Source organism: Phaeoacremonium minimum (assembly GCF_000392275.1).
Source record: "Phaeoacremonium minimum UCRPA7 unplaced genomic scaffold PA7_03_scaffold_592, whole genome shotgun sequence".
Classification (NCBI taxonomy): Eukaryota; Fungi; Ascomycota; class Sordariomycetes; order Togniniales; family Togniniaceae; genus Phaeoacremonium; species Phaeoacremonium minimum.
Genome location: NW_006921494.1, coordinates 353,424 through 367,092, shown reverse-complemented (window position 1 = coordinate 367,092; position 13,669 = coordinate 353,424). Strand labels below are relative to the sequence as shown.

The 13,669-nt window shown below is 46.4% G+C and overlaps 1 protein-coding gene across 1 annotated transcript; it reads left to right on the top strand.

Moving 5' to 3' along the window:
- Positions 1 to 10,210: 10,210 nt before the first annotated feature.
- UCRPA7_8406 (putative ankyrin repeat domain-containing protein) lies at positions 10,211 to 13,186 on the top strand (the record flags this gene model as incomplete). The annotated part of the gene is made up of 1 exon (XM_007920919.1): positions 10,211 to 13,186. One exon carries the CDS (start codon positions 10,211 to 10,213, stop codon positions 13,184 to 13,186), a length of 2,976 nt encoding a protein of 991 aa, XP_007919110.1.
- Positions 13,187 to 13,669: the final 483 nt, after the last annotated feature.

Below are 13,669 nucleotides of genomic sequence, written 5' to 3'. Positions count from 1 at the left end.
ATTGGCTGTTCACGAGGTATCAGAACACTTCATATGGGAGGCGCATTCACCGTTTCTGGAAAGGAGGCCTTCAAAAGGAAACACTCACAAGTGCCTACATAAGATATCTCGAACTCGGATTGAACTGAGTGCACTAAAGTAGTATGTTTGACTGATTGAGTGACCGGAAAGGCGTGTCCCTCAGTTCGCTCAGGAGGGTTCGAATGAGGCTGTGGCGCCTCACTTAACCTTCGCCGCTTATTCGAAGGATTGAGGAACGCATCAGTGCTTGTCATTCTTAATGATAGGCCTGCAGATAAATGTTGACGATGGTTTTCACGAAATGAACTTTCTTGAATTATTGGTAGATGAAACCGAGGGGGGGGGGNNGGGGGGGGGGGGGAGAAGTTACAGATCCTTCGATGGCTAGAGAAGAAAGTACAAGAGAAGGTAGGTAAGTTGCGACCTGAAGTGAAGGAGGCAAAGCATCTCCGAAATGTGATCGGCGGCCTCACGAGAGCTGTAATAACTAAGCTCTAGAATTGCATGTGGCTGGGACTATTGGGGGAGTGGGCCGAGTGCGCATTGGATAAGTAACTTTGAGGCATGCTGTTCTGGCGCCTATCGTGCCCATGTGTGACATATCTTGCATTGGTCGACCCGAAGGCTGATTACAAGGTTGAAATGTGTCACTCTTTAATTTGATCCATGTATTTGTGTTCGAATTCAATTTTTAACCCTTCATCTTTATACATCTAAGCTATTGTGATGGAAGTATAGAATTCGGCAATCAATCGTCCACGATGCCGCTAGCCCCTGCAGTATCAGCATTGGCACGAGAAGCCATAGCTACGGCTTTCGAAGACCTAGAGAAAGTAGTCACATTGCAAGAATCTCAGGCCTTTCATAACACTACTTTGGAGCAGGTTCGGGAAGCGACACTACAGATCGAGACACAAGTAGCAGCGCGAGGCTGTCTCCGCAACATGCGTCGTCTCAACCCACTATTTCAGGGACTGGAGCACTATTCTAAGGTGGTTGAGATACTTTGCAATGGAACGCCTTACCTGCCTTGGCTATGGGCGCCGATCAGCTTGATCCTCCAAATTTCGATGGATTACATTCGGGCGTTTGAACAGATTATCAAGGGTTATTCTCGCATCGCGGTATCCTTATCTCGATTTCAATACTTAGACAATGCCTTTTTCGGTGACAAACATTTTCAGCAAACTTTGGCCATATTCTATTCTGACATTCTTCATTTCCACAAATACGCCTATACATTTGTACGCCGAAGTGGTGAGAGCTCTTGTCATCCCCTTATTTGAATTTGACTAATTGTGTTGAGGGTGGAAACTTCTGTTCCTCAGTTCTTGGGGCAGGTTTCAGCGGCGTTTTGACAACATTCTAGAGGATATGCACCGGCACGAAAGCTTGATTGACCAGCAAGCAACTACACAACATATCGTGGAGTCAAAACAGATGCGTCGAGAACTACGTGACTGGAGGGAAAAAACCCGCGAGCAAGTTAACGATTTTGAAGAGGACCTAACCAATCGACAATATCAGTCTGTTATGTCGTGGCTTAGGATGGAAGAGGCTGACCAACTCGCTATTTTTGAATCGATATCATCTACCGGGCTCACCTATCCAGGGACTTGCACCTGGGCTATACAAAATAAGAGAATTAAGTCTTGGCTTCAGCCAAAGTCAGACTCTCAGGTAGTATGGTTACACGGTACTCCAGGCTCTGGGAAGAGCGTAATATCCACGCAATTAGCCAACTTCATGAGAGTCGCCAAAATGTTTGTTGTGCATCACTTTTGCACCTATTCATATCAGTCATCTTTGACTCACGACCAGATCCTAAAGTCACTACTCATGCAAATCGTTCGTCATGATGCCGACCTATCCGCCCACGTCTACCTTGAATATGTGCAGGAGAAGAAAGTGCCGACAGTCCCGATACTAGAGCACCTGCTACAAGAGCTCATCTCCAGTATTTCTCGAACACCTGACCGCATTGAATATATGTGGATCATTCTTGACGGTCTAGACGAATGCAATCATGATACACAGTCCCGCGTCATAAGCCTGGTAAAGCAGCTGAGTTCTACGACTATGTGGAACAAAGGCACTGCCTGCAAAGTATTAATCTCCAGTCGTGCATCGGAGACTCTTTCAAGCGGTCTTCGTAGACGCCCTACAATATCTCTCACTGAAGAAAAGAAATATCTCGAAGATGCAATCAGAAAGTATGCAGCTCAGAGACTACAATCACTCTATCACAAGTTCAATCAACTCGAAATAAGCCTAGACGAAATAAAGGAGATTGAATGCACAATTGCTACAAAGGCTGATGGTAAGAATTTCATTGGTGACTGATAATAATCCAAGAGGATTCGCTAACTCTATCTCACACTATATAGGCATGTTTCTTTACGCAAGATTAGTGATAGACTACCTTGCAACGAACATTTTCTATAACGGGAATGAAATCAAAGCTTCTGTGAATCAGCTTCCAAGAAAACTTAGAGAATTGTAAGCTATTGATTTCCACATTATCTATGAAGATCACTCATCCCTAATTGTCGCAGCTATCGAAGAATTCTAACTCAGATTCTTGCTCCACTGGATCAACGCTCCGTAGAACGGATTAAATGCATATTCGGCTGGATTGCGTTTGCCAAACGTCCTTTGAAGAAGCTTGAGTTTCTCTCGGCTGTATCTTTCAGTCCAGGAAACCCTGAAATTACGTCTATTGCCCCACAATATGCGCTGGATATATGTGGACCGTTGACTGAGGCGAGGCACGATACGACTTTGACTTTTATTCATGTTTCTGTGAAAGAGTTTGGCAATCTCCTGGCAAAAAAAGATTTTTCACAATACTAACCATAAGTAAAGATTCCTCGAAGCCTCTACAAACCTCGCCATCAGCGACAAGGAGGCACTTCAAGAACATGGAGTATCGACAATGGCTTGTCTTCTCTCCGGTTTTCAAGTTTTTCACGAGACATTTCAGGAACACGCCAGGTCCCTTCGACTTATTAAGGGTCTACACGGACTTCACAGTTATGCTACCGAATTCTGGACTGAATACTTGCTGTCTTGCGCAAAATACAGTAATTTTGAACAATCGCTTCTCTTCCAACTAGCCTTCCAACTTGCTCAAAAACTTAACGCTTCGAGTCCTCAAACTTCAAAGTTAACTGAACCCGAGCTCCTGGCGGTAGATGCGCGTCTCAAATACCTAAATGGACACGATGAACTTCAAGAAGTCGTGGCAAAAGCCATAACTGCAAGATCATTGAAGCACCTGGAAGCTTCTTTCATTGAAAATGAAGGTTTGTTGAGCTTCACATGACACCCTGAGTTGGTTGAGATTCAATTGGCTCATATCAACTTTAGGGGTTAACCCACATGCACAACGCGTATCCGGAACTTCAGTGAGCCAAGACGGTGTATCTGCGTTACTAACGTCCTATCAAGAAGGAGTTAAATCAGTCCTCAAACTACATGCATTCCCTGGTGTCTCTGCTCGGGATTTCGAGTTCTTCAAGAGTCAATTAGGCAATTCTGCATTTACGTGCCGGTTGAGCTCATGTTATCGAGTGACTGTAGGTTTCGAGACAGAGAAGCTTCTTGAAGAGCACATGGCGGATCATATCAGAAGATTTCGGTGCATCGCTCCCGGTTGTCGACACCTTGAGTTCAAGACGGCTCAGGCATTGAAAGATCACACAAGAAAATATCACACTCAGCCAACTGTTCTTAGACCCATACGTAGGGTTGGAGCTCTCACAATGAAACGTGCTATTTTGACGGAACCTGCTTTAGAGACAAGTAAGAGTGATGAACCAGATGTGCATGGAACTTTGTCTGGCATAAACCAGCTTCCTTTGACTCCTGATGAGAGGGCGGACTATACTCAAATCATTGATGAAATATTGAGATCCAGCGATCTCAACACGATCACTAGGAAGCAGGTCCGCAGGGCTCTAAGAATCTTTAGTGGCCGAGATATGTCTGAACAGAAGGTAAGAATCTCTCTAACTATCATTCGCACAGGGTGGCATTCCCGTGCTTATTAGTCTTATATCCATTTCATACTAACAATCGAGTCCAGGTAGCTGTAACAGAGCTGATTGAAGCTCGATTTGACAATATGTGGAGCGAATCCCATTAACCAACAACCTCGATAGGGTGACCTCTGCTCCAATAAGAGGTCTGGATGTCAAAAATTAAATTCATTTGCTCATCTGCAACAAAACTCTCAGAGGCAATCGCCATGAATATGTTTGTAGATCATATAGAAATGCAGAACAGTGTCTTTGATTCACAACCAATAAAACTTACAAGTCTTAATTGGCTTTCTTAGTCATTAAGTTTCAAATGGTGCTGGCACGGAGGGGACTGCGTGGGGTGCTGTATGTTGTGATAAGCATGCGCTTAAGTCGTTCTGACACAAAGCAAAGAAGAAGCTCACACCACAGACTGTTTCATCACAGCAATATTATATTTCTTTCGCATTTTGCAACTCACACTCCGTTACTCCCACCGGTCGATCACTTCCAACTCCTGAGTTTTCAGCAGTTTCTACAGATCCTTCATTAGTGTCTTCCAATACGTTTTCACTGGCCTGTTCAGTCGTTGGTAGATGTGATAACTCATTCCCGGATGTATCTGATGGACGCGGTTCCATAAGTGCCTCTTTCGTGGTGTGAATTGAGCGGATCGAATCGTCTCCAACAAGCGTAGAGTCAACTCGTCCAACTTCCATGTTTAGTGGCGCAGGAAGCTTCAAAGGATCGCTCTCAACACCCGGAATGGATGATTGCCTACTGGGATAACGAACTATACCCTGTTCTTCCACAGGTTTAGGTACTTGACTTTCCTCAAATGTGACCGGAATCTGTGCTTTCCCTAACTCCCAATCGTCAATCCCCGACTCACGGAGTGACATGGAGAGGAGATGGAACTTCTCGTCCGCAAAACGGGCAAGTCGCTTAGCAGATGTCTTCTCAGATAGTGGCTTTCCTTTGCGAATCCGCCGCTGACGATAGCTGCTAACGCAAGGGGGCACACATGCTGCGGTGATGATGATGGCAAGGCTGAAGAAGATGACAATCGAAGTTGCTAGCACACTGTAGTTTTGGACAGAAGCGCTCGCCCGCACCATTTGGTTGTGGCATGCTGTGTTGAAAGAACCGATTCTTTCAGGGCTGTTATATGAAAAATTGAGATATGTCAGATTTGCCCAGGCGTAGTCAGACGTTGGCTTTCCTGATTCTGCCCATGGCTTCCTAGCCCATGTTTGCATGCTGGTCTGGAGTCTAGACAGGTGGGTTGCGAACCACATATGAACTTCAGTTTTCCTACATCAGATTACAATTAGTATCGGCTGAAGGTTGCATGAAGCAAAAGGAGCAGAGTGTCACTTACCATTGATCATCTGGAAGAGTGTGGCCGTAAGCATTCGTGCCGTAGTCAGCTGCAGCGATACCAATCTGTCCATTGGCCATATCTTGGCCGAAATACTCGACATCCTGTAAAATCCTAGCTGCTGTAACAAGCTGTGCAGAGTTAAAACCTAGCTCATGTCTGCGAACCTCCTGCCAAGTAGCGATGTCACTGGACAAAGCCGAGCATTGCCCGTTATTGGGATTGCAAATTTGCATCCTTTCGTCACAAGCCATAAGGCTGAAGAAAGGTGCATCTACCACATAGATAGTTTCTGGGTAATACTGTGCATCCTCGTTGGATGGCATTGGGGTCTTCGCAAGAAATAGGGGATCTTCGACAGGCTCAAAATATTGAAGAGCACCTGACGTGAATACAGATACGGTTGTATCCGCATCATCGCGGTGAAAAGTAGGGTTTGGTATACTACCGTCATTTTGCGTGAAGATGTAACGTCTGGAAAGTGAAAGTAGTCAGTCAATGAACTGAAACTTGGTGGGTTGATTGCCGGGGTCTAATCACTTACGATGCAAAATAGCCTGTAGCGTAAGATTGCGCGTCAAGATTTACCACGGCCATAATGTCCTCATCATCATTAGACCAAATCCTTATGCCAACATAACTTGCATTGACGTCGGACACGCTATATGGGCTTGACGATGTAAATCGTGCGGTAGTAAGATTCTTAGGGTCTAGCACTCCGCAAGTAACGGTTCTGCGAAAGTTTACTCGATCTTTCTTCGGTGCATTGATGCCGAAAATCGTATGAGAGTCCATAAGCCCTGTGTCCAGTCGCAATGCAGGACCAGGTTCTCTCCCTGGTCCCAAGCAAGTAGTGTTGATGGTCCAAGGACAGTCGACGTCTTCCTGCGTCCAGTCTACTGTGGGCTTCACAAAAGATGATTGAATTTGATTAAGGCTCTTATTATATGCTAGTGCCGCGTAAGCACGAGCATCACGAGTTTTTGTGAACTCGAAATCAAACCAGCCGGTCATGTCTTCGGCAGTTGCGTTGCCGACAATTGTACCGGTGTACCACAAGTCGCCGCAATCCAGAGGTTTGGTCAAAACGATGACATTCTCATACGATTTGCTTGCTACTTCGGCGACAAGAACTCCTGCAGCAATAAAAAGCGAGAAGAACGTGACTGCTAGAACCAAAATTGGTACTGTGCGGACCCGAACACGCCGAGCTCGACCTTTCCAGGCTCTTTGTAGGTTGAATGTGTCGAGGATTGTGTCAAAGATAGAGCTTGGTGAACGGTAAAGAACCTGGAGTTGCTGGTCAAGAATATCCTTGTCGGCACGAACAGCAGAGCGTTGATGTAGGTAGAATAGTAAAAGTGACCATGCTCGAGAGCCCGCCCAAGCCACGAGGGAGGACAGAGCAGCAATGAGGTAGTTACCCCATCGTACAGAAATCGTGAAGGTAGCACCGATTGCAGGTGAAGAATTGTGATTGATCCAGAAGCCCGTCTGGATATTCATTGTATTCGACATTTTGCAGACACTTCACAACGATAGTGACGGGATATCCAAGGATAAAGTAATAAAAAAATGTCACAATACTGAGAACACCGCCTTTGCCTCTGCCAAATATAAGACCGCTGTAGATGACTGTAATTTACCTTTCTAAAACCGCAACAGACCACCCTTTTATATGATTCCGTGTGTCAAACATAATCCCTAACTTTGCCTATCATGGAAAGCTAGAATTGAGAAAGCATTTTTTGGTCCAGAACATCAGGTGCGGAACTCAAAGATCACGACATGCCTTAACATCGACAGTGTATTAGCTAAGTCGAGTTTAGCTAATCTTGGGGGCCTTCCATACATTGGACTAGAGTGCAGAGCTGACTAACAACTCGCAGAATAAGGTTGGAGCTGAAGGGAGATGCAGCACTTTTGCTATCTTTATTTCTTAGCTTGCCTTAGTTGCGTGTGGCTGAGTATGCTAGCCGTGAACCGACAGGTCTTTCCCTCTTTCGTGAACTACATCGAACACCTGTAGTATGGGCGATCGAGGCCCAGCAGGTCTTTATGTCAAGCAATCGACATGCAGTAGCATTATGAGAACACAAATGGCCCCAAGTTTATTCATGGCTACACATCATTGCCCACGACAAGCTTCCGGGGCCATTCCTTTCAAGCACCTCGCTTCGGACCGACATCTAAGCGAGGGTTGTTGGCGGCGATGGCACCGGAACGCTAATCTTGATATGACTTGCCTAATTGAGCGCTAAGTGGGTGTGCCGTGCTGCAGGATTCACGGTGGCAATTAGTGCCTGTGGCCCCCGTACGATTGAATCTTGGGCAAGATATTTCTTTGGTGCCGCAAGATGTTGCCCGATTTAAACATAGCGAGGGACCATCTTTTCTCAAGAAAAGGAGGGCGGGTATCTTGGGGCATATAGCATCTGTGGGAGATGACTCAGTGAACGCAGCATCTAAGGAAGGAAATCCAAGCCAAAATTTGTGGCTTGCTTGGCCAGATCACTACCATTTTAGCTCCCTTGCTCCAGCATACACATCGTCAACAGGCGAGACTATATTTTCCGCCATTCAGAAAGTATTTAAGATGAAAGAGTAGATTCAAATTGAGGCGTTTCGTACATGATCTGTCTACCGACTCTAAATCCATAGCATACCAAACACCAGCCTACAAGTTTTTTCTTTTTCCTTCCTGTATAGAATCTATTGTTCACACCAAAGAGTCTCACAACAGTAAACTCCATTCATAACCTCCACGAGACCCATCAGGCGAACTGAGTTCCTATCTGGAGTAAGTCGGTAGAAGGATCATTATTCTTCACTTTAGTCTTGTCCTTGCACAGTGTCGAACCACTAGAGGCTTCGAAATCACCCATCGTCTTCGATGTGTCAGGCCAGCAGATTACACTAGCTGATTTAGATTTATGTCTCTTCCTGGTTTGATAAATTATTTTTAGCTGAGAAAACATTAGATTTATCTCAAGGAACTATTTACCCCCGGCGTTTCAAGTGGTCGACGTCTTTTAGGGCAGATTTTTTCGTGGTGCTAGGCATGATAGTAGAGTTTCGATTAATGTAAAATTGCTGCCGGTGGGTGTGATGCTAGCAGCAATCAAAGTAGAGAACATCGAGTGATGCACTCTGATTTTGCATACAAAAACGTTTGTATATAACATTCCCGAGAGCAAGATATTTATATAATATATTACTTCATTTCAAGTCGTAGCAAACAGGACACAGCATCCGCCAGAGTCAACATTACGACTCAATAATTGTGCGAGTTGAGCTGAAGCCGCATTCTTTTGCGCGTCAGTCATCACCGGGACTCGTCAGTCTTAATAACGGGAGCAGTTCCATTGAAGCAAAATGCGCACTCTGCACTGAGTGCTCCGCGGAGGCGTCAAGTCCTCAACTATAAACAAGGACGCGGGGCTCGGACTTACCAAGGCTTGAAATTGCGCTGGACATGATGGGAATTGCGCAGCCAGCAACACCATATGTACTAGTTGCGCAACAATGCGCACGCATGGGCAGTTGACGCAACTCCCCTTTTCTCGCGAATGGTAAGCATGAATACCACGAGCTTGCTTAATTGAAGCTTCCGATGCAGGGGTGAGCGGCCGCCCTCTCGGCACCACCCGCGCCACTTGCGCGAGCCGCGCAACGAGGCTCTGCCCGTAATCTCGGCTTTCGAAGAACGAAGTAGTTACTCTACTCCTCGGCCAGGGTAATAAACGTTAATTGTTAAAGGATGAAGACACTTATATCGAGAGCTATAATGTTTATCAAGTTGTTACTGTTTGATACGATCAGTTCACATTGAGCCAATTCTTATAATGTTGCTGGTCGTCAAAGGAAACGTTATAGTAAATACACTGTTATCATAGTCATGGTCTGCTGGTTCATGAATGATGTGAAACAGGCTCCAAGATAAATAAAGACGTTCCATCATAACCAACAATACAGCTCTCTCATAAGTCACTAGCTTTTAGACTTTCTATCTCATTTTGTGATTGCATGCTCAGTGAAGTCCTTCCACGTGCTCTGGAGGTACACGTAAATCGAATGGCCAATGAAAGTGGATTCGCGAAGTGGCCAAGGGTTGGGCAACTCGAAACCCCGCACGAGCCCCAGGTTCAGCTGAGATCAGGCGAGTTGGTCAGACTCTTCACGTCTGACTTCCCGACTTACCTCTCTCCAACAATCGCCAACCGCATGGTACCCTTTTAGAGACTTGCGAAAATGATAGCCGAATATATTTCTTCATCGCCATAGTGAGGGGTAGACAAACCATGTGCTATGGGCTTTTTCAAGCGCAAAGTAAAAGACGGTGAGGAGAAATCCTCGACCGAAAAGGATGTCGGAACTCGAGAAAAGCTTCGAAACCTCTGGAAATCTGGTATCAATGAGGCACCGCAACAAAGCGAGCAGTCTGTTATCTCAGCTACATCGTTAAACCCAACTCCGCAGGACATTGTGCAAGAAGACACGGCAACGAGTCCAAATGAGAGCAAACCGGATGTAGCTTGTTCATTGCCTGAATCAGAATCCGTCTCTTTATGGGATCTCGCATATGATTCTTTGAAAGAAGAATACTCCGAGAAAATAGAGCAGTATGAAAGGGTTCTCTCCAGCCGAGATTTACATGGCGGTATGTCGGCGTAGACTGGAAAAGGCTGCTAATTTGTACTGACAACGACTACAAGATGACGACGACAAATCAAAGAATGATTGGAATACAATTGTTGGGAGCGATGCGTCAGTACGGCGCAGACAAATGGAGAAAATCATTGCGGCGGGCATGTCCCGGGCAGAGGAAACCCGGCTCAAGTTCAACATCGGCCAACACGAGGTTGTTGTTCGTGACCAACTCTCAAACGCCGCCAGTTTCGTAGACTGGGGCAAAGACTGGATTGGAGAGGCAGTCAAGGCCAGTCCAGAAGCTAGCCTCGTCTGGGCTGGTGTCTGTGCTGTTCTGCCGCTCTTGACGAATGCGATATTAGCAAAAGAGGCCAACGAGACAGGCTTCACGTATGTTACAACCAGAATGCGCTACTATGCTGCGATCCAATCTCTCCTTCTCCCAGAGAAGAGAAAAGAGGAGGCTAGTGAGGCTATCAACACCGAGTTCCGAAAGACGATCATACAGCTATACAAGCAAATCATTGACTATCAAGTTCAGAGCGTGCTAAGGTTTTTTCGAAGCAAAGCCAAGACGATTGCTAGGGAGGCAGTGAAGAAAGACGACTGGGAAAAGATGGTCGAAAAGATCAAAGAAACGGAATCAGCCATCCAACAAGACTCTCAACAGGTGAACACTGCCATGAGTAGGGAGGAATTGGCAGCGCTCGCAAAGAAGGCGGAGCAGATATATGAAGCCATGAAGCAAATCCTTCATGTAGCCGAAGAACAACTTAAAGAAACCCAGAAACAAAATGAAATTCTGTCTGAACAACTCGGCGTTATCAAAGACCAACGCGATATCGGAGAGAAGTTACTTGCTCTAGCGGCTCAGCGCGAAGAATGCTTGCAGCTCTTTCGACTGACAGACTTTCAATGGTACAAGGACCGTGTGGAAAACAGAGTGGAAGATACTTGCCTGTGGTTTCTCGAGCATGACAATTACAAGAACTGGCTTGCTGCCAGTCGCGGCCCGCTGTTAGTATCAGCCGATCCAGGTTGCGGAAAGTCTGTGCTATCCAAATATTTGGTCGAACATGAGCTTCCAAAACGTAGCGAAGCGACAATATGCTACTTCTTCTTTAAGGAAGGGGATCAGAACTCTGCATCGCAGGTGCTATCATCTTTAATACACCAGATTCTAACCAAAATACCAAGCTTGGTCGAGCACGCTTCAAAGGAAGTTGTGGCGAATGGGAAGAATATCACCAACATGTTGACCTCACTATGGGCTATCCTAGAAAACTTAGTTGAGGACCCCTCCGCCGGTGAAGTCATATGGGTACTTGATGCGCTGGATGAGTGTATACACGGCGATCTTGCCATCATTGCACAAATGATGAATGAATACTTCAACGACGCTCGGAGCAACAAATCAAAACTGAAGATCATTCTTACTAGTCGACCATATGACGACGTGACATTCAAGTTTGAAGGCCTTGCCGAAAGCTTTCCCACTATTCGCATACATGGAGAGGACGAATGGGCAGTCGCCAGTATAACCCGAGAGATCAATGCAGTCATTGAGTATCGTGTGGACAAATTGGCCAAAGAGAAGAAACTCTCTCCAAGTATCAAATCACACCTCAAGAAACGCTTACACGAAGTACCACACCGTACTTATCTCTGGGTTTATCTTGTGTTCGACTACCTAACCACACACCTCTTCAAGAAAACGGTGAAGGGTGTCGACGCTGCCTTGGACACGCTTCCGGAAACAATCGAAGAAGCTTACGAAAAGATGCTGAATCGTTGCACGGAACCAGACCAGGCTCGAAGAGCTCTTCAGATTCTGTTGGCGGCATACCGACCCCTGAGGCTGAGCGAAATGAAAGTTGCTGTCGGGATCACGCCTGAAGCCTCATCTCTTGACGATCTTGACCTGGAAGAAGATGAAGACTTCAAGCTCAGACTTCGGGATTGGTGCGGACTGTTCGTATCTGTTTTCGACGACAAGGTCTACTTTCTCCACCAGACAGCAAGGGAGTTCTTGATTGCGAACCCCCTTCTGCCGACACAACAGCCGCTTACCTGGGCTCATACATTTGCTATCGGTGATACTCATGCTTATCTTGCAGGAGTATGCATGATCTACCTCTGTTTCGAAGGGCTAGACTTTGAAAAGGCAGTGTCGCTAGACCCCCAAAGCAAGAAACAGCCCAATGCTGTCATAACCAATAGGGGCTCGAAATATAGTGTCATGATCCACGAAGAAATCGTAGAGAAGGAAGAGCAACCATTCTTGAAGTACGCACTGAATATGTGGGACGATCACATTCGGGAATACGGTAGCACACCGCGAGATATGCGAGACTTTTATAGCATTCTCTGCGACACTTCCAATAAGACATGCAAGGCTTGGTTCGAATCCCGAGAGAGCTGGGCAGAATTTGGCATCGAAGATTTGAGTCCTCTGGGAATACGTTGTCTTTTAGGGCACCTCGAAAGCGTCAAGCGTGCTGTGTCCAAAGGGGCAGATGTCAATGAACTTCCAAACGAGGATGGCCTCTCTCCCCTTTATGCAGCTACAGTCGGCCGACATTTCGACGTATTTGAATACCTCCTATCCCAGGGAGCAGATCCCAATTGCTCCTGGTGCAGTGTCCTCCTATCACAGCAAATAATCCTGGAGCAAGCAAATCACCCCTGGGAACAGCGAAATTGGGAGAATCCCAAGTATGGAGAAAAATCATTACAACAGCAGATCGTGTACGATAAGATACCATGGCTCGAGCGCGCTCTCGAGCACGGGATGGATCCAAACCCCAAATGCAAATGGGGATTTTCCCTCCTGCATCTCGCCACGACTAGCCAGGTAGTAAAAGCTCTCTGCGATAACGGCGCTGATGTCAATGCCAAGGATTATTGGGGTGTAACTCCGTTAGACATATGCTCCATCGATGAAGTGAAGGATACTCTTCTCTCTTTTGGTGCCCAGCATGGATCAGCTGCAGAGGCTGCGGATAGAACGTCAACTGGACTAACAGAACTTGAGCGAGATATTGGCGACTTGATGAAGTCGGCGTTGCAGCATGGGCAATGGGATGTGTATCGAACTTTATCAGCATACTAGACGAGTGCTTGGGCTTGTTAGCCTCAAGGTGTAGATATGTTTAAGATTTCTCGCTGTAACGAAGAAACGCGACTGAAATATTCTTCACAACAAAAAAAGTCGACATTACTTGAAGAAAAAAACCCGTCGGACAAAGGCACCGAAACATGCATGCAGGAGGTGACGCTGACCCATGTGACATACAAGTCGTCTTCATGCACAGCCACAAGGCGACTCTGGTTCGCTTCTCTCACCCCCTCAACCCCCAACCCGCGTCAGTTGCCTGTTTACCGTAAGGCGTGGCTCGGCCCAGCTTCTTAGCCAACTCAGATACCAGGCTACGTCGCGGAGGCGGGCCATGTACGCACGCCCGGGGACTCAGATTCAGGATACCTCTGCCACACTTTGCAAATGTGCCAATGAATATGCCCCGGCAAGCTCTGCCCTCTGCCCTCCACACCACAACTGCACGTCTGCCCACCACTTGCTTCCTACTACGACGCA